Source organism: Phyllobates terribilis, unplaced genomic scaffold (assembly GCF_046119375.1).
Source record: "Phyllobates terribilis strain yellow unplaced genomic scaffold, ASM4611937v1 Scaffold_4__5_contigs__length_816908805, whole genome shotgun sequence".
In the NCBI taxonomy this organism is placed as follows: domain Eukaryota; kingdom Metazoa; phylum Chordata; class Amphibia; order Anura; family Dendrobatidae; genus Phyllobates; species Phyllobates terribilis.
Window position 1 is genome coordinate 71,478,895 of NW_027362764.1, and position 21,970 is coordinate 71,500,864.

The window sequence follows — 21,970 nt, forward strand, 5'->3', positions numbered from 1 at the left end:
GGGGATAATTTCTGCAGGGACAAGAGACTTCCTGCTCCTACACAGAGCAGAGGAAAGAGAAGAATTAGCTGGGTAGAAAGGCAAAATGAGGAATTGTAAGTACACAGTGCTGTATAATATGATGATTGCAATGTATTAAGAGGATAAATATTTTGATGGGAGGAGGAGGAGTGCTTCTTTAACTTATCTCTTCCATCCTCCTGGATGTCATTCCAACTTCATCAATGGATTTCAGTCCATTCTTCAATATCCAAAGATATGTGAGCAATGGTCCAAGGACCAACAGCAACTTGTACCACATATTGCCAAGTCTGTATAGTGTCAGATACTTTATTTATCATCAGGTATTTTGTGGAGGAGCCATCATCTTTACAGTGTAACAGGTTATTATGACAGAAGATTAGCCTGCACAGACAATTTTGTAGCTATCTATCTATATCGATTAAAATCGACGCGCTATTGACGCAAATACAAAATCAAAGAGGAGGGAAAGACTTGGCAATAAGCCAACATATACAACAAAAGATATAAACTTTATTGATTAATAAGCTGACAATAAAAACATGAGTCCATCAGAGAAAAAAACAAAAAAAATATCATAATCAACAAGAGAGGACGACAAGGTAATGGAAAAAGTAATAAGGTATCCAAGAAAAGGATGTACAAAGTGCAAGGTCCATACAACATGTGCTATAATATAGATAAGCACCAAGATAAACCTTGATGACGAGTGTAAACATACCTATCAAAAAACGCCGGTCCATTCCAGCAGGAGAGCACTTTTATGGGTATCTTTTCACTGGTCATCAAGGTTTATTCTGGTACTTACCTATAATATAGCATATATGTTGTATGAACCTCATACTTTGTACATCCATTTCTTGGATACCTTACTACTTTTTTCCATTACCTTGTCGTCCTCTCTTGTTGATTATGACTTTTTTGTTTGTTTGTTTTCGGTTTCTTTTCACCGATGGACTCGTGTTTTTATTGTGACATTTCTTAATCAATAAAGTTTACATATTATGTTATGTATTGCTATCATTGTGGTTTTATTACCAATCCCCCCCCCCTGTTTTATTTTGTGTTTGTTAATCGGTTGTCCCTAGACTTGGTGCTTATATTAGTGCCCCCTACTTTATATATTTCACACATATATTATTTCACATTTCGAGGGATATTTTTCCTTTTGGGCGAATTTGATTTTACTATTTACAAAAAGAGTACAGACAGTGCGGTACACTACGCGATTAAAGTAGTGGGCCATCTGTCATGGTGGCGATTGATACATTTATCTATCTATACAATATACTATCTATGCAATCTATACATCACTAGCTTTGTACTACATGTCCAAAATGTAAATGAAAGCCGTCTGCTTTGTCTTTTTACATCTCAGTTTCAGCGTGCTTTATACACATAAAGAGAATAATTTAAGGTTTAGACATTGGCTCACACTTGGCATATGTTTACAGCACATAAACTGTATTTGAAGTCTGAAAAAATAACAAAACAAAACATAGAACGGGGAAATGTATCATCCCCTAGAGAGGCGAGACTTTTAACTTTCAACTTTGCTTCCCTCTTTGTTCCATGTTCAAAAGGCAGCCAAGCTATAAAAAAAGAAATACAATGGGTTTTACTCAGCTTTGTGTTTTTCTTTATGTTTTCTTTATGTTTTTTTTTATGATGTTATATCTCTTCTTTGTTTTTGTTTGTGTCAAGTATTTTAATTCCTATATACTTCCAGATATGCATATCGATTAGATAAAGCTATTATATTATAACATAGCAACTTCGGATGTCAAAAAAAGAAGAGAGCTTGCAGTCCACAATCTGTATAAAAATAATTTTTATTTTGAATTTATTAATAACATGATTTCAGTTCAAATGAAGATGAAGGCAATATTAGTGGTTTCGGAGGACCACATAGAAACCATACACACGGACAGAAATAAGTACTGAGTACTTATGTAAACTTCTATGTATATGTACAATATACAGTGGATACGGAAAGTATTCAGACCCCTTTAGATTTTTCACTCTTTGTTTCATTGCAGCCATTTGGTAAATTGTAAAAAGTTCATTTTTTTTCTCATTAAAGTACACTCTGCACCCCATTGACTGACGAAAACCAGAAATGTAGAATTTTTTGCAAATTTATTAAAAAAGAACTGAAATATCACATGGTCATAAGTATTCAGACCCTTTGCTCAGACACTCATATTTAAGTCACATGCTGTCCATTTCCTTGAGATCCTCCTTGAGATGGTTCTACTCCTTCATTGGAGTCCAGCTGTGTTTAATTAAACTGATAGGACTTGATTTGGAAAGTCACACACCTGTCTATATAAGACCTCACAGCTCACAGTGCATGTCAGACCAAATGAGAATCGTGAGCTCAAAGGAACTGCCCAAGGAGCTCAGAGACAGAATTGTGGCAAGGCACAGATCTGGCCAAGGTTACAAAAGAATTTCTGCATTACTTGAGATTCCTAAGAGCACAGTGGCCTCCATAATCCTTAAATGGAAGAAGTTTGAGACCACCAGAAGTTTTCCTAGACCTGGCCGTCCAGCCAAACTGAGCAATCGTGGGAGGAGAGCCTTGGTGAGAGAGGTAAAGCAGACCCCGAAGATCACTGTGGCTGAGCTCCAGAGATGCAGTAGGGAGATGGGAGAAAGTTCCACAAAGTCAACTATCACTGCAGCCCTCCACCAGTCAGGCCTTTATGGCAGAGTGGTCCGACGGAAGCCTCTCCTCAGTACAAGATATATGAAAGCCCACATACAGTTTGCTCAAAAACACATGAAGGACTCCCAGACTATGAGAAATAAGATTCTCTGGTCTGATGAGCCGAAGATAGAACTTTTTGGTGATAATTCTAAGCAGTATGTGTGGAAGCACTGCTCATCACCTGCCCAATACAATCCCAACAGTGAAACATGGTGGTGGCAGCATCATGCTATGGGGGTGTTTTTCAGCTGCAGGGACAGGGCGACTGATTGCAATGGAAGGAAACATGAATGCGGCCAAGTACAGAGGTATCCTGGATGAAAACCTCTTGCAGAGTGCTCTGTACCTCAGAGTTGACCGGAGGTTCACCTTCCAACAAGACAATGACCCTAAGCACACAGCTAAAATAACAAAGGAGTGTTTTCATAATAACTCTGTGACCATTTTTGACTTGCCCAGCCAGAGCCCTGACCTAAACCCAATTTAGCATCTCTGGAGAGACCTAAAAATGGCTGTCCACCAACGTTCACCATCCAACCTGACGGAACTGGAGAGGAGCTGCAAGGAAGAATGGCAGAGGATCCCTAAATCCAGGTGTGAAAAACTTGTTGCATCATTCCCAAGAAGACTCATGGCTGTACTAGCTCAAAAGTAGGCTTCTACTCAATACTGAGCAAAGGGTCTGAATACTTATGACCATGTGATAATTCAGTTTTTCTTTTTTAATAAAATTGCAAAAATTTCTACATTTCTGTTTTTTTACAGTCAAGATGGGGTGCAGAGTGTACATTAATGAAAAAAAAATGAACTTTTTAGAATTTACCAAATGACTGCAATGAAACAAAGAGTGAAAAATTTAAAGGGGTCTGAATACTTTCCGTACCCAGTGTATGTATCTCTAGCATCTATACACATTTGTGAATGCACATTAATGAATATATTGCCAAGCAAGTATAACATGCATAGTCAAAAACGGTTATTACCCGTTTTGATCCAAGTGGCATGCAGACCATCAACCTCACTGCGTGTTTCGCATATGTAGCTTCCTCAGGGGGTGTCATATTGTTCCTATGAAGTCCTTCAAAACCACTAATATCGCCTTGATCATCAGTTGAACTGTAATCATGTTTTTAATAAACTCTAATTAAAACTGTTATTTTTTATATATAGCTTGTGAACTCCAAGTTCTATTTTTTTTGCCTAATCAAGTACTTGTAGCAAACCCAGCAGAAGAATAACACCTGTGGGTGTAGCTATAGGTGGTACAGAGGTAGCAAACCAATTTTTTTAAATCTGGTCGTCAGGACCTGTTACATATTTTGCTTTGGAGAATTTAAACTGCAAGCTATGCCTCCATTGATTGGACCAAATATCTCTAGCTATGGTTCTGTTCACTACAAAAATTGACTTCAGTTGGCTGGATATAACAATCTGCCAGAGATAAGCGTGGTGGTGGGTAACATAAATGGAGACAAGGTTATTGAATAACTTTCAAAGTAGAAATACAAATGATGTGCAATAGAACTACTGCCTCAAATAATATACATTGGCAAAAGAGCTGCAATCCTAAAGCATTATGTGCCCAAGTGCCAAATAATCCAAAAAATATTTTGTATAAACAAGGATGAGTTACAATGCTACTAGTATAAATTAAAAATGATGAATGATCCTAGCTGAAATAGAATGTGACCTATATCTGAAAAAGCCGTGCTCCAGAAAGAAAGTGGTGTGGTGGGCTTTCCAGACTCTGCAGCGAATCCCCCAGAAAGCGGAAAGTATGATACCGTGGTTCACCGTTCACCTGGAAAGCCACTCTGAGCTATGTGCAAACATGCAGAAGGTGCTGCGATGGAATATGAGCACCTTTAGTTCTTGGCCGATCCGATATGCGTAGAAGTAGCATTCAAGCTGCCGGCAGGAGATCCAAGGTGGATGTGCCGCGCTGGTCCTGTGGCAGATGAATGATACATGGACATTCAAGACAGATGACACGCAGTCTGCTACATGCCGGTCAGGCTGGTGTAGCAGTGGAGTCTGGGCAGCCGGCGGGAGATCCGAGATGGATAAGCTGCAATATTCCTGTGGTAGCTAGGGTAAGAATTGCAATCGGTGAAGTGAAGCAATTCTTATGGGTGTCTGTCCAGGAGTTTAGTGCAGATGGATGGAGGTGTTCACCCTGAGCCAGTAAGGTGTGGCGGCTGGTCACACCTGCGTGGCTGCTGAAATTAAGGATAGGTTTGCTCTGTATCAATGTGACGTCGCAAAGGCAATGGGCTTTTCCCTAGGGAGAGATACGGTGAACCACGGTATCACACTTTCCGCTGTCTGGTGGATTCATTCCAGAGTCTGGAAAGCCCACCACTTTCTTTCTTGAGCACGGCTTTTTCAGATATAGGTCACATTCTATTTCAGGTAAGATCATTTATAATTTTTCATTTATACTAGTAACATTGTATCGCATCCTTGTTTTTACAAAAAACTTTCAAAGTAGGGCTTCCTGATTTTACATTTACATTGGATAGCTCTTGGACAAATGAGCCTAATCCAAGTCCCCAATACACATGAATTCTTAAAGTGTTGGACAGTAGACACCTCTGGTCCCCATACACAACCCACTGAATTGGCCAACGTTATTCTAATTGCCTATGGCCTTGGCAGGCCTGGATTCTCATTGATCACTTGCATCAACAGAGACATCAGGTTGGAATAAAAATTATATTCATATTGTCTAATGTCTGTAGCCAAAAACTTAGAGAGCAGTGATACTGGTACATACAGTCATGGCCAAAAGTGTTGGCACCCTTAGAATTGTTTAAAAAAATTAAGTATTTCTCCCAGAAAATTATTGCAATTACACATGTTGATTTCCTTTGTGTGTACTGGAACAACGCAAAAAAGCAGAGAAAAAAAAGGCAAATTGGACATCATTTCACACAAAATAACAAACTGTACTTAATACCATACATTTCTTGTAAATGCTTATCCAGATTCCCTGAAATGCAATCCAGAGGGACACAGGTTCTCCAAACAACAAATATTCATCAGAAAAAAAATCATTTTAGGTGGGCAGGGATTGGACATTTTAGAATCTAACAGTTATGAAAATATTGAAATAACAGATGTTGCTGGAAGTAATTACAACAAGAGCTCGTCTAAGGACCTTTTGAAAAACTTAAGAATTGTGTATTATTTAATGATCTGAGATAGACTGTATCCACATACTGGATTAATATTATCTTAATGTTTAAAGGACAGAATAGGTCTGCTATGATACTGTAGCAACTCACTTGGGAAAATAAGTAACAATAAAAACTACAACTGACCCTACCGGTTCCTGTACAGACTAGAGATCCTGACCCCGCAGTCCCAAGTGGTTCCTTCATGAGCTGGGATAGCCCTAAACACAGACTAGATGATATCAACTTGGAGCTACTCTGCCTAAAAGGCCGTTGAGTTGCTTCACATTCCTCCTAAATAACCGGAGGGCAGAACAGAGTGCAAATTACCTACAAAAGAGAAAGTGTGCTGAAATAGGAAGAAATCCCAGAGTGAGTAAAACAAACCATGAAGTACAAAATTAAGGATTAAGTACCGCCTGTTAGAAAATATGCCGCCTACTTCCTAAAAAGAAACTGAAGATAGGTGCATGGTAAAGAGCATAAACAGCAGAGAGATAAACCCTAGCTGGTCTTTCACTGACTGGCTTACACTACAGCAGTATGACAGGACATCCAAATGAGAATATCACAGCAGGAAATACCAGCAGGGGGAAGGTATATAAAGGTGCACCCCGAAAGGTGATAAATGAAAACACCTGTTACCTTAAAAAGACTGAAGCAAGGATAACAGAAACTCTAAAGACCCAGAGAAAAGGTGTATCTGCTGTGGCTCAGCAGACAGAGAAGCTAATCCCAAAGCCCAGGCTCAACCCAGGTGCATGACAAAGTCTATGTGATATTCAAAGGACATTCATATCATCACTTAAGCATGAAGCAGTTGAACAAAAATTATGAAATATAATAATGAATCAATAGGAGTTCATTTATTGTTCTCCTACACCAGGGTCATTTCAAACTGCCATCATGACCAAATAGATCCCAATGGAACTTGACAAATCCTATTTCTAGGATGTCAGAGCTGAAGAAAAATATAGTGTGAGATCCTGAATGGTTCAGCTAAATTCCTAAAATACTCATAGAGAAAAAGGACATTTTTTTTATTGACTTCCATTCTGCCCTTTGTTCAGTTTCAAGTGACTGTACCCATTATTAATGAGAGAGTCAGAAGATCCTTCATTGGGTTCGGATGACACAATCATGGACCACATCTCTAGCAGAAGTCAATCCCCTTTGGAGCTGACTTTGTAGTAAAGTATTTGCCACTAGAGTTATTTTCACCAGTTAGAATATGATGTATCCCTATGTTTACCCCTTCCAAAATAATAACACCTATATTCTCCTCCAGTGCTGTAGCTGTTCAGCGGGTCGACACAGGCTCTCCCGGAGATCACATGACATTGTTGTGTCATGCGATCCCTGCCGCCAATCAGCGCTGGCTTCACTCTCCCTGCTTTCGGATAAATTACATACATTCAGAGGAAGTGAGAGCTTCCAATAGCAATGTCACGCGATCCCTGGGAGAGCCAGTGCCGGCACCGCTGGAACAGCGCCGGCACCGGAGATGAGTATAGGTGTTACTAGTTTACAATGGGGAAACATAGGGATTCAGAAGGGGCTGTCAGAGTAGTGGACACTGATTTAATTAAATATATATATTTTTTTATTCTAAATGATGTTTTCCATGTTATTTTTTGCCAGATGTTCGCAGGAGAACAATCTTTGAGTATCACAGGGTGGAACTGGAAATGTCTAAGATAACAAACTACTCTGCAGTCGAGATGCTGCCTCTTCCAAGTGAGTGAGCCGTTTGCTGAATAATATGTCACTATTGGAAGGACACTTCACTCCATTGATTTAATGAGCTGAGAAGTGGCTCTGAGTTTGAAGAATTATTCTAATGGAAGAAATGTCTAAGAAAACATATAGGTTATGTATATCATCCTAAGCATAGACAGCCAGAAGATATATTATACAGTCTCTTGCCTAATCACATATGCATTGTGTATCTTCCATGTCTTATCATTATATAGATGGATGCACTCATTCCATTTGAATATTATTTTATGGATTTATGTTATACAGGTATGGAAAGAAAGGTTTGGTGAAGCAATTTAATTAGATTATAATATGTGTAATGCTTTAAAGTGACATATATTTTTATATGATACAGTCGTAAAAAGAAATGGCAATTTTTCATGCATTTAGTGTGTGAATCTATTTAGTAAGTTTGACTTCCAAAAGACAAAGGAAAATTATGTTCTTGAAATGTGGAACATTCTCAATGAAAAATCATTCATTTCTGTATAAAAGCACAGATTTGAAAGAGTGACAATCTTAAAATGCAAGCTATCATGGTGTAAAAATGTTTAGTTATGTAGTAGCCCAACCCCTGAGGATCTAAGTGGTGTGAATAATAAAGGATGAAAAGAAAAAAAATAGCTTCTATTATAGCGGCAATTTTTTCCATCCAGGACAGAAGATCTTGGCTTGATTTTATTCCCCAATTTTCATCTTTTCATGAACATTAGTTATATTTCTAAAAATGCAGTTCTTCTGGAGACGAGTGCTTGACTTGCCACCAAGTATCAAAAGGGATGAGACAAACGAGGGCAGCAAAAACCAACGCAACATCACAAAATAAATGTAAATAAAAAACCTACACTTTTCACTGTCAAAAGGTCATTTAATGTGAAACATGAATAGTGTAAAACATAAACAATGATGGAAAAATAATGCAATTTTTTTTCACATGAAACACAGTCTCATATTGCCATTTAATTGAAAATGATAAATAAAGATTTTATCATGGAAGATGAAAACAAAATTGGCCATTCGTCGTTAAAGAGGTTGTCCACTTAACTAGGACAACCCCTTCTTGATCTAAATGTTTGGCCCTGATAAAATAAAGAAGCCTATACTCGCCTCCCGTGCCGGCGCCATTCCAGCGGTGTCGGCACTCGCTCTCCCCGGAGCTCTCGTTGGGTGTTATGACATGTGGTGCCCGGCACCCAATCAGCGCTGGCGTCATTGTCTCCTCCTTCAAACAAATTGAACATGTAGAGGAAGTCAGAGATCAGCTGCAGCCCGGACTTCCTCTTCCTGTTTAATTCGTTCAAAGGCGGAGACAGTGATGCCAATGCTGATTGGTTGCCAGGCTCACGGGTCATAACACCGCACAAGAGCCCCAGAATCACGAGTGCCGACACCACTGGAACGGCACCAGCACAGGAGGTGAGAGAGGCTTTTTTATTTTAACGGGGCCAAACATTTAGATAAAGAAGGGGTTGTCCAAGTAGTGGACAACCCCTTTAATACTCTTTAAGGTCTAACAACCTTAGTGATTCCATCCTAAAGCTGTGTGCCCTTGATGAGTTTTTGGTGAGTTCTTGATGTTGCAAATTTTTTGCAACATTTCTGCACCTATTAAATTACTTGCATTTTTTTCATTTTTTGCATTTTCGAGTGCTTTTTGTCACATGGGTTTTTATTGTTTTTTTTTCACCTACTGTTTTGTCTCTTTTTTTCATGTTATGTTTTAAACTAAACTCCTTTTCTTGACTTTGATAAAACTTTCTGATAAATGTGTGACTTACATACGCTTTTAGAGCATTTCCGCTGCGGAAACGCACTTAAAACGCATATGTGTTACCTGCAGATTTTCCTTATCTCATTCAAATGTATGGGGAAAACTCGCAAATAAAAATCATATTTATTGCAAGAGAAATTCACATGTTGTGGATTTAAAAAATGCACCACACTTCAGTTTAATCTGTGTAAAAAAAAAAAATATGCAGAGTGGGCATGAGATTTCTATATATCCCAGTCACTTGGCTGAAACTGTAAGACGTTGTGTTTTTTTTTTGTATACGGAAACAAACAGCTTAAAAAATGCACCAAATACTCATCATGGGAACTTAACCTAGATGTTCAAACACTTTTTAGAGTTTTCGAGTAAGTGGAGGTTTAACGAAACAAACTTTTTTTTTATTATTTCTCGGACTGCCAAAAAAACAAACAGCTTTTATTTTCTGAAGCATAAAGCCCTGTCTTAAAATCTTTTTTGTTGAAATGTTTTTCATAAGTGTAATATGTAAAAAAAAGCTAACCAAAAATATATATTTTTAAATGTACAGTTCTTTATTCTGTAAATTATAAAAAGTAAAATATTAAAATCTAGTTTTTTCATATCTTTTCTGTCCAATAGAGGCAGTTACGTTGGCGCTTTTTCTTTACGCTACATAGTATTTTTTGAGTGCTATATAGGTTGGAAATCTTCCTTCTCCTCGGGGTCCCTGACTGTCTACACCCTGACATCCAACCTGCAGCTTCTGGTTATCAGGAGCATTAATTCCACACTGTGAATTTATAGCGATGCAGATATAAAGCCAACACATCATTATTAGGCTATGTTCACATGGATTTTTTTGGAGCAAATCCTCTCTAAAATCCTCACCAAAAAACAACTTCAAATATTCTTGGAAATCCCTTCCTTTTTTTTTTTTTTTTTTTTGCATGGGAAATTCACTTTGTTGTTCATATGAGGAGTTATTGGAGATCTTTTTCTTTTGAAGACTCCTGATGGAAAAAAAAGTTAGTTCATCATGTCTTCTTTGCAGCAGATCCTGAAGGAAGCCTCTCCATACTAGGCACTGTCTAATGAAAAGACTACAAAAGAATGCTTTTGAAAAAAAAACAAAAAACTCTTTAAAACCTTTATCAGGAAAAAACTTCAGAAAAAGAAAAATTTTTCCAAAAACTCCCGCCCCACCTTCCCCCACAAAAATTGGGGGCAATTCAGCAAAGCTTTTTCACTAGATTTCTGCAAAAAAAAAAAGCTTTGAAAAGTCGCAGTTTTTTTATGCAACGCGAGGTTGCCCAGAAAATATGACTTGAAGCGTTTTCACGCCATTCTTACCCCATCCCTGACAAAGTGGGCGGAGCTAGGGTGTAAAGGGGCGTGGTGACCCCACTTGTCAAATTTATGATGAGCAGCAGCATTTTCTACTCAACAAATAGTAGTCCAGCCAGGACTAGAGTAAGGTTTGTGGCTTGGTGCACCAAGTACCGCACGTGCCACTATGCGCCTCATCTGATTCACTAAGAGACTTGAGCCTCTTAACGAATCAGGAGCGTCGACTCCAAAACCCTCCTTCATCAAGACCGGCAAGAGAATTGTCAGTCTTGATGAATCACCCCGATTGATTCCGCATTAAAACCTTTGTTTTTTCCAGCGTTTCAAAAAAACTCAGTGTGAACTTAGCCTAACGGTAAAGTGTCTGTCAGGCCATACTATTGCTTTACAAATAATGTTTGAATATGGAAAATATGCCTGTCTTCCAAAAACAGCGCCACCCTTGTTGCATGGGTTGTATCTGGAATTGCAGGTCAACCCTAAATGAATATAGCACGAACTGCAATACCGTAAAAAGCTGCAATGTTTTTTCTCATCTCATACATTCCTTTTAAGTAAGAAACTGACAGCTTCCATCTCATTATGTTCTGAATCCGCCTGTCTGCTTTATGCAAATTCCCACTTAAAATATCTTCCATACTACAAAGATTGGAAAAGCACGTCGGCAATATAGCGACGACGCACTTTCTCAGAGCTTTTAAAATAACATTGTAAAGATGAATATAATCCAGGGCTCCTCGGTGGTTATGTAATAAAGCTGTCATAAATATACATTGAGTTGTAGCCCAGATGATGGAGTCATATTGAAGGATATTGAGAATATTTTCTACAGAGTAGATATTGCAAGGAGCGATCACAGGGAGGAAAGAAACATTTCCCCGTGATTGTTTTCACTTGGGTGGATCTAACAGCACATAGCATTACGGGTGAGCTTTCTTCTCTGCAAAATTGCTATCAATAAGGAACATGTAAAATGCAAATATAAAGCCACTCAAAGCAGATATTAGTTTATAGAGCCGAGCTGGAATTTATTCTATATATTTCAATGTAATTGTAGCCATCGGCTCAAATAAATGCAACCTGTATTGTCTACCTGATAGAAAGATATTATTAACAGAAGAGAAAAATCAGTAAAACACATTGTAACCAGCAGATATCGGAAATAAACATAGAATACAGCACGGTCCACGTGTGAGCACTTGCACAGTACAGTTCCCTGTCTAGGTAATTTGTTTTCTCCTGAATATGTGTTTGTCTACTCTTTTTTGTGGTTACCAGCAGCCTTTCCTAATTAGTGCTTAGGCATATCTGCCTAATGAATATGAAATTCACTGATACAAAGTATTACTGTTGGACGCTGGTGGGGCCTTGTATATGACATTGTATAGTACATAGCTCTATTTTTTTCCCTGTGCATGATCTTTTGATATATGTATTATACAATATAACTGCGATTTCTTACATGATGCCATTGAATAGGGGATACTGGGATATGGGAATATGGATTTTTTAGAATTTCTATAGTGTGGACCGTGTTGTTCCTCGAGCGATATGGATGTTTAACATTATATGTGTTTGTTCTGCATTTTCTGTGTCAGAGATTGATTTTTCAATGAATTTTAATTATTATATTAATAAAAGCTAATTTTTATGATTAAATAATTTGGGTTGCTTTGATCGTGTTATTTTCCTTCATTGTACATGTATAGTTAGCGATTTACTCATTGACGTCATCAGGTGCTAGCCATTGAGCTTTAATTTTTTATTTTATATGCACCAATTGAGAAACTTATATTTGAATAGAATACAGCAAGTAGAGAAATAGAAAAGGACAGGACAGGACTTTACAGCTCGCAAATAACATTATGTAGTGTTTCTCTGCTAAACAGACAAATACATAAAGTATAGATATACCTGGATAAATGATTGATAGATAATTATTGGGTGGATAAATAGATTTTATATAGATGGCTTGAGTGATTGACTTATACATTAGATAGATAGATAAATAGATAGATGATAGATAGATATATGATAGCTCGATAGATGATAGATAGATAGATAGATAGATAGATATGAGATTGATAGATAGATAGATAATAGATAGATAATAGATAGATAGATAGATAGATGGATAGATAGATAGATAGATAATAGATAGATAGATAGATAGATAATAGATAGATAATAGATAATGTAGATAATAAATAGATATTAGATAGATACATAGATGGATAGATAGATATGAGATAGATAGATAGATAGATAGATAGATAACAGATAGATAGATAGATAATAGATAATATAGATAATAAATAGATAGATATTAGATAGATAGATAGATCGATAGGAGACACTGTAGAAATCAATAGATATAAGATATATGTGAGATAGAAATCTCTATACTTCGGTGACATGATGGATGAGTTATATCACTGTTTCCTATGTCTTCCCTCAGCTTGTCTCCAGTTTAACAGCTGTGGTTCCTGTGTCAGATCCCAAATTGGTTTCAACTGCAGCTGGTGCAATAGTCTCCAAAGGTAAAGTGAAAATGGCTTTTCTCTATGTAATTATTTCTCCACTTATGAGATAAAGGGATTGGATACCAGAGGCAATGGCTTCTAACACCCCGGACTTTCTGCATTACTGCTATTATTGGTGGTATCACTACTATGCTTGTTGGTGATGCATGATTACAGTGGAATTTCGTCTTTTTGGGACTGGAGAAAAGACTTCATTTATCTTTATCTAAACCTGATCTGCTGCACTCGCTGACATCTATAACGGCACCTGCCTAAAGCCTCTTCTCTGCTGGGTGTACTTGGATTTAGAATGATTGCATTAGGCAAATAAACATTCTGTATGGTCATGTGAAAAGTTTTTTTTTAGTTTTTAGGTTTATATGTACAGTTGCAATTAAAGTTACACAAACTCCTATTGAAAATTTGGTTTATTAGAAAAATTTACAAACTTTCTACTGTTTGCAATAGACCATTAAAACAAGAACAATGTAAATAGCTCAACACAACTAATATAGCAAGTGGTTTCTCCAAATTAATCACAAATGCCACTTTTATTCACTACTAGAACTGAAAAGTTCGAGGTTCGTACCGGACAGTTAGTGTCCGATGCTAAATGCCAAACATGGACTTCTCCCGGTAGTCCGTTGTAATGTTCGGAGTTCCAGGTGGAGGCCGTTGCAGAGAAAGAGAGGGAGAAAGAGAGAGAGATTTTTTTTTTCCCAGATCCAAAGTTCTGGTCTCCATTATTTTCATTGGGGTTCGGGTTGTGGTTCAAGTTCGGGTATGGTTCTGGTACCCGAGCTGAATTTTGAATTAAAGTTCGAGTAGGGTACCAGAACCCAAACTTCCACATGTCTGCTCACCTCTACTCACTACCGCAGTGTCGGAATTATTCACCCCTCTGTGACAAGCATCTTTAGTACTTATTAGAGCACCTCTGGCAGTTATGACCTGCTGCAAACATGATGCATAACCTGACATCAGCTTCAGGCAGCGTTCCTGTGGAATTATAGCCCATTCTTCAATGACAATTTCCTTCAGTTCACTACTAATATACTTGGGTTGTCAAGTAAGTGGTCCAAAAGTTAAGAGAAGAGATAATTTCCTTGTATGAGTGTCACGCAAGGTAAGGGAAGGAATAAGTGTACAACGACTGGAAGAGGGCAAGGGAGCCCAACAACTAGGGAAAGGGGCAGTAGAGACCCCTAGGTAGATCTAATATCACTTTGCCTACCCTATCATCCCCTATATAGGTTCCACACCTATCACCGAGCAGGAACCTAAGCCCTGTATATCCCTAGAGCTTGGCCCTAGATAGGGAGGGGACAGGGTGAGCACTAGTCAGGCCCTACTACAAACTAAAGACAACAAGGTAAACAAACAAAGGGGATACACTTAGCTTGAGCAGACACCAGAGAGATAACACCAACTGTCGTCCAAGGGCACCAGAGACGAGACTAACCGACTGCGAGTACTCCAAGTCTGCACAGAGGTACATAGAACTATAACCGGTGACTCTCTGGAGAAACTGAGAGTTTTTAACTACCAAGCAAGGGTGTGTCAAGCAGCTGAAGGTGGAGGTAGCTGCTGGGCCTTAAAGGAAGAAGGATATAACTATACTACAGAGATAAGAGGATCAAGAAGGCATCTGCAATGCCAAGCGCAGTGACTTTCTACAGCCGGCTCCAGGGCGACTGTATGTAACACCTCTGACAAAGAACCAGTGTATAATGTCAAAGACTTGTAGAGAGTTGTAGGAAATGCTCGTTAAACTGCCTACCAAATGGGGGCAGTGGCAGGTATTAGTTTTCTTGATGGGTGTACTTACTTTTTCATGTGACTGCATAGATGTATATACAAGTTATTGATGGGAGAAACAATGTATTTCTGACAATTTTTCAAAACTAAACTAGAGGTGCTGCGTTAATCCTTGGGGATATTTTGCGCAAAATATGCATCAAAAAGTTGTTAGGCTGAATTGTGTGCTTTAGTGGATGAATGTGACTGATTCAGGCTGTACATATGCTAAGTAATGCTGCACTTTTCCACTGGGTTTATAATAAAATGTAATTTTTGTTTGCTTTTTAGGGGTTGTGGATATTATATAAAGTATTTAATTAACTATTTATAACACTCACATATACATGCATTTGAACATACATATAAATACATATGCCAATGTAACAAGAAAGAAAAAACCGGCACCAAAATTCAACCTCCGCTAATACAAAAATGCCTCAGGGAAAAGTATAATGATCATCAATCTTATGGGATCCCAGGTGCTCACCAGAAAAACAGTCCAATCATAATTATCCAAGAAAAAAGATGGTGGCACTCACCGTCCCTTTTAAAAGTTCTAAAAAATGAGGGTAGTTTCCGGCACAACCAACTGGATAAAAACTGTAAGTTTATTAAATCAAGTTGAATTAACTTGATTCAATAAACTTACAGTTTTTATCCAGTTGGTTGTGCCGGAAACTACCCTAATTTTTTTCCTACGTATTGCAATATCGTCTTGAATTTGTATCATGAAAAAAAAGAAAAATTGCAGAAAGGAAAAGGGTGGATCCATCTCTGTGAAACAGTGTATCTTGTGATTTCTATTGCTTAACACAAAACATTTACTGTATGTCTCATGCCGGACTGCTAAATCTGTAGTAGAGGTGTTGACTGTCTTGGTAAATATAGTTCCCAAAAGATCCAGGCATCCAGACCACGTGTACCATATAGAAACTGCTTCGACGTCATAGAAGATAAAGGAGCTTTTTACAAATTCTGACTATTCACTCTGTGTGAGAATAGATAACACCTTCATGTTAATTTCAAAACATTTCTAAAACCAAATTATAACTAAAAAGGGCCCTCATTTTTTTTTATATATTGACTTTTGAGGTATAATAGCCCAGAAGATTGGAATTATACATGTAAAGTAGTTGGCACAGGCAATTATACATCATACTTATAAAGGAGACTAGACCTCATAATGGTCTGTGCTGTGTATAAAAGGATAGTAGCAGATATCAGGTTTGGAAAGACAAGGATACAAAAAAATATACACAGCTGTAAATTAACATTATAGTTTCAGTTACAATTTGGGACATTAATATATTAGAGCGCTATTGCTCAGAACAGGGAATCTGTCACTTGGTCTTCTGTGTGCATTGATAGAATCACAGTTTTCTCTGCTGCAGATCTAGCAGAGCTCAGAATGCTGAGCTGTGTATGACCCCGCCCACATCACTGATTGGCTGTAGTGTTGAGCCACCCCCGTAGTGTTCGAGCTCGGTTCGGTTCGTCGAACACCCGTGTGTTCGCCGAACTGTTCGTCGAACTGTTCGTCGGACACCTTCGAACACCGTTAAAACCAATGGCAGGCAAACAAAAACACATAGATACACATAGAAAACACCTTCAAAGGTGTTCAAAAGCTGACAAACTGCTCAGAAGACATAACTAACACATGGAAAAGTGACAAGTACATATAGTCATGCGAAAAGAAAAGAGGTGGAGGAGTAAAAGGAGGGGGAGACACAGATATAAGCATGTCATGCCCTTCTAAAATCCAAAAAGTGAGAAGCCAACACGGCCAGTCCGTTCCTGCCCGTGCCACCTCCGTGTCGCCGGGTTTGTGCCAGAGCCGCGGTGGACCCTGACGGCCAGCCCCCCTCTCCCAATACTGGTGCCTGTCCGCTGGTGGGTCGAGCGAGCCCCCCTGTGGTGGAGGCAGCTCTAAGCTTTTTAATTTAAATTGTCTCTCTAATTTGAATGAATACACTTTAAATCCTTTTACAAGGATCTATTGGAGGGCAAGTCTCATGCCAGCAGCCGCGTAATTCCAGCTCCAGTAGCGTCCACTAAAGCTGCTGCAGTTAAAAAGCTTTTATAAGGATCGAGCTCGGCGGTCCACCGCAAGGCATCCTACCGCCAGTCCCAGCCCCTATGCCTTGGGGTGCCTCCTGATGCTCTTCACTGAGTGTCCCGTGGTCCCGAAGCATTTCCTTTGAAAAAATTAAGTGTCCAAACTACAGGTGGTGTAGCTTGCTTAACAGCCGGGATAATCCGCTGACTAGCAGACACTGCTACTAGGCACAAAGTATTTCCTGAGCTAGATGCAGTTAAAAATTTGTAACTAGATACTCTCGTTGGATGCTGAGAAAGCATTCCATAGAGTCTCCTGGCACGCCATATATTATTCTCTTAAAAAGCTTGGGGTAGGGGTCTAGGGGACCCTTTTATAGCCAAAATCACAGCCCTGTATCGCAATACGTCACTTAGGCTGAAGATAAATGGAACTGTAGCACCCTGAGGGCTCGGTTGCTACAGAGGTATTGCACCTCACCCAGAGGTGTGATATCTCACTCTCAGGTAAGGATGGAGTGTGGATCAGGACCCGACACCTGCATGTATTACACCACATTGCTGTGGGGCAGGGCGACCAATATGCCCCTGAGATGGGCACGACAGTCCCTGTCCCTGGCTGGAGTGGGGGGAGGGAACACTGAGGAAGGGGAACCCTGTAGTGCAGGAGCAGGGAGGAAGCAGTTCCTGGGTGCATTGAGAAGGGAGTATAAAAGGTGGGCACCATCTTAGTTCAGTGCAGAGAAGTCTGAGCAGAAGTGACAGGGAGCAGGGGCTCTGCATGAGCTCTGCTCAGGGGACGGGCCTAGTAACAGAGGCCCAGGCCTGGAAGAGGGAGAAGGAAGGAAGAGGAGCGGAGAAGGCTCCAGGAACGAGGAATGAAGGGATCCCAGGGGTGCGGACGGGCGAGTCGCCACTGCACGCCCGAATCCACCTGCGTGGAGGGGTCAGGCCAAAGGGGGAGACCGGTCCCCGAAACTAGTGGAGGCAGGAAATGACCCTCAGCTAGAAACCGGAGGCTGTGACATTTTATGTGGCGCAGCCCCTCACTACACCCGCTAGGAAGGCACCACATAGGGTCAGGGAAACTGGCGCCAAGTTTACCAAGAGGAGGCCCGAGGCAGCCGGACAGAAGGGTTGGTAAGAAAGGCCAGACAAAGGACACACAAAGGGAGACCTGTGAAGCGCTCCAAAGTTATCTGGGAGTTGTCTGAGCCCCTCACCTGGTGAGCACAGTACGACGTGGGCAGCCGTTACCTGCAGAAGTGGTCTGGATAATAAGAACTGTGAGTAAACGCCCTGGACTGCATCACTGACTCCGTGTCGTTACTGCTGCTGCCCTGCACCATCACCCCCATCCTCCGCATACACTGCCCTGAGGCTATACTCCTCCCGTGGGGAGTTATGCTACACTCTGCTGCACCCACAACACCAGCCTCAGCGGTCTGCCCTGCAGCGGCGGTTCACTCTGACCGCAATCCACGGGTGGCATAGTCGAACATTTAAACATCAAAACCACATAAATAGTTCCGCCACTGGTTTGACCGCCCTGAGCCACGGAACCGGGTCGCCACCACGGAGACTACAACCACAAGCATCCACCAAAAAGGGTCCGGCTCCGGGTGTCCCAAGGCCCAGGGGGCGCGTCAGAACATTTTCATCACCTTTCATAATCACCAATGGGACAAGGCAGGGATGTCCTCTGTCCCCTCTCTTATACATCCTAGTGACGGAGCACCTGCTCTCATCAATTCGCCATAACCCCAATATTAGGTGGATTGAGGTGGGAGGCACCGAGTACAAGTGCTCTCTATTTGCTGATGATGTCCTAGTATATATCACTCAATCACATATATCCATCCCTGCTGTTATGGCTGAAATAGATCACTTTGTTACATGGTCAAATTTTAAAATCAATGCAGCGAAGTCTGAGGCCCTCGATGTCTCCCTCCCCAAATCCATACAGGATTCCATCCAGTCCAACTTTCCCTTTGCCTGGCCCTCACAGGGTATCAAATACTTAGGAATTCCTATTCATAGAGACCTCTCCCGTCTATGTTATCTTAATTTTGGGCCCTTTATTGAACAACTCCATACAGACCACGGTTGGCAAGTTAGAACTGTAAGATTCACTACGTGAACCACTGGTGTTTTGTGGAAAAGCACATGTACACTGTGTTCCAAATTATTATGCAAAAAGTGTTTAGGAGTGATAAGGGAAGAATTTGTTTGTTTGGCAGTTAAACTCATTGATGGTGATGTGTGTCAGGGCTCTTTATATCACTGTAAGCAATTGCAGACACCTGTGCTAATTAGTTTGGCAGGTGTGTCCAATGAAAGGCAAGACTACTTAAGAAGGCTGTCCCACATTATTAAGCAGCCTACATTTTCTGCCAAAATGGTAAAGAAAAAGGATGTGTCGGCTGCTGAGAAGCAACAAATTGTGGAGTGTTTAGGTCAAGGCATGACTACAATCAACATTGTGCGATGATCAGGATGAAGTGTCTTGGCAATCAAGAAGTATGTAGCTGATTCACAGTACACACGTGTGCGTCCTGATAAGGGCAAATTGAGGACTCTTTCCTACAGGCAATTACGTCAGGTTAAAAGAGCAGCGGCAAAAAAGCCTTGTCATAGCAGCAGACAAGTTTTTGAAGCTGCTGGTGCCTCCAACGTCCCCCGAACAACAAGATGCAGGGTCCTTCAGAGGTTTGCAGCTGTGCATACGCCATCCTGTCGAGCTCCTCTATCCACTGCACACAAGCAGAAACGGCTCCAGTGGGCCAAACATTACATGAAGACTGATTTCAAAACTGTTTTGTTCACGGATGAGTGCCGTGCAACGCTCGATGGTCCAGATGGATGGAGTGGAGGATGGCTGGTTGATGGACACCCCACGCAAACACGGCTACAGCACCAACAAGGAGGAGGTGGAGTAATGTTTTGGGCTGGAATCATGGGGAGAGAGATTGTCGGCCCCTTTAGGATCCCTGAAGGGGTAAAGATGAACTCCATAATGTATGTGGAGTTTCTCAAACAGCACTTCCTGCCATGGTTCAAGAAGAAGAACCGTGTATTCCACAGCAAGATCACTTTCATGCATGATAATGCACCGTCTCATGCTGCACATAACACATCTGCATCTCTGGCTGATATGGGCATAAAAGGGGACAAACTTATGGTGTGACCCCTATGCTCCCTTGACCTCAACCCCATTCACAACCTCTGGAGCATCATCAAAAGGAGTGTCTATGATGGCGGGAGGCAGTTCACATCTAAGCAACAGCTCTGGGAGGGTATTCTGTCCTCATGCAAAACAATTGAAGCAGAAACCATACAAAACCTGACAAATTCAATGGACGAGAGTTCAGAAGCTCCTTTCGAACAAGGGGTCCTATGTGCAAATGTAACATCACCTAGAATAAAGTTTTGTGTTGAAAACTGTTTGATTTCAATCTCTAATAACCTGCTAATGCTTATAATTTCAAAAATGACCAATTTTTTGTTTTTTATTAAAATGAAAAGGTCGATCGAAGAGTGTGGGGGATCTAAGAGTGTGGCAACCCAGTAGTCAGGATTACTTCGAATTCTGACAATCTGAGGGTCATGTTGCAGGTAGTGCAGCAAGCAGGCACTTATGTGTCTTGAGCATCTCGGAGCCCCAAAATTATTTTCCGGGCTAGATGCAGCTAAAAATTATTATTAATTTTAAATCTGGTGGAGCTTAGTATAGATGGCCTAATAGAATCAGTACTGCACACTGCTACAAAGCCCAAATTATTTTCCAGCCAAGATACAGATAAACATGATTAGTAATTTTAAATCTGGTGGAGCTTAGTATAGATGGCCTAATAGAATCAGTACTGCACACTGCTACAAAGCCCAAATTATTTTCCAGCCAAGATACAGATAAACATGATTAGTAATTTGAAAGCTTAAAACGGTTGGTGAGGTGATTTTAGCCAATCATCAAGCTTTTACTTTCCCCAGGATGACACAGGGGTAGAAAAGTCATTTCGGATCCATGATTTGTTCATCTTTATGAACGTGAGTCTGTCTACATTATCAGTGGAGAGCCGCGTGCGCTTATCTGTCAGCACACCACCAGCAGCGCTGAACACACGTTCAGACAGAACGCTGACTGAGGGGCATGACAAGATCTCCAAGGCGTAAGTGGCTAGCTCCTGCCATTTATCCAGATTGGAAGCCCAAAAAGAGCAAAGGTCCAGTGACACAGTCATGGCTTCAATGTTTACTTGGAGATACTCCTGTACCATCGTCTCTAGGAGTTGACTATGTGTCAGACTTCTTGTCTCCTGTGGCCTTGAAAAGGATGGGCTTAAAAAAGTGGTGAAATGATTCTGCAAAATTGATGTTACCAGCAGATACTGTGTTTCTGTTATGGTTTGAGTGCTGAACACTCGACGGTCCCACGGTTGGCAAGTTGGAACTGTGAGATTCACTACGTGCACCACTGGTGTTTTGTGGAAAAGCACATGTAAGATTCTAAAACAGTCTCTGCTGATAGTCCTGCATGGGTGCATCCCTTTCTATGGCAGGAATAATTTCTGCAAATTTACTTTTGTACCGGGGATCTAACAGTGTGGAAACCCAGTAGTCAGGATTATTTCTAATTCTCACAATTCGAGGGTCATGTTGCAGGTAGTGCAGCAAGAAGGCACTCATGTGTCTTGCGCATCCAGGAGCACCAAGTCCCTGTTGTGTTGGTGGCGAGGTAACAATCATGCTTCCTTCCTCTGTCCTCTCCCCCCAACCTCGCACAACATAAATGTGATCAAGGTCTCCCTCATCTGATGAGTCTTCC

General features: G+C 40.5%; 1 protein-coding gene across 3 annotated transcripts in view; it reads left to right on the forward strand.

Annotated features, from left to right (window-relative positions):
- The window catches only part of PLXDC2 (plexin domain containing 2), a 782,113-nt gene that overhangs the window by 574,056 nt on the left and 186,087 nt on the right, over positions 1-21,970 (forward strand). For all 3 annotated transcript variants that reach the window (XM_073677477.1, XM_073677478.1, XM_073677479.1), the window contains 2 exons: positions 7,552-7,647; positions 13,224-13,305. In XM_073677477.1, coding sequence (XP_073533578.1) covers positions 7,552-7,647; positions 13,224-13,305 — 178 coding nt within the window. The remainder of the gene's footprint in view (positions 1-7,551; positions 7,648-13,223; positions 13,306-21,970) is intronic.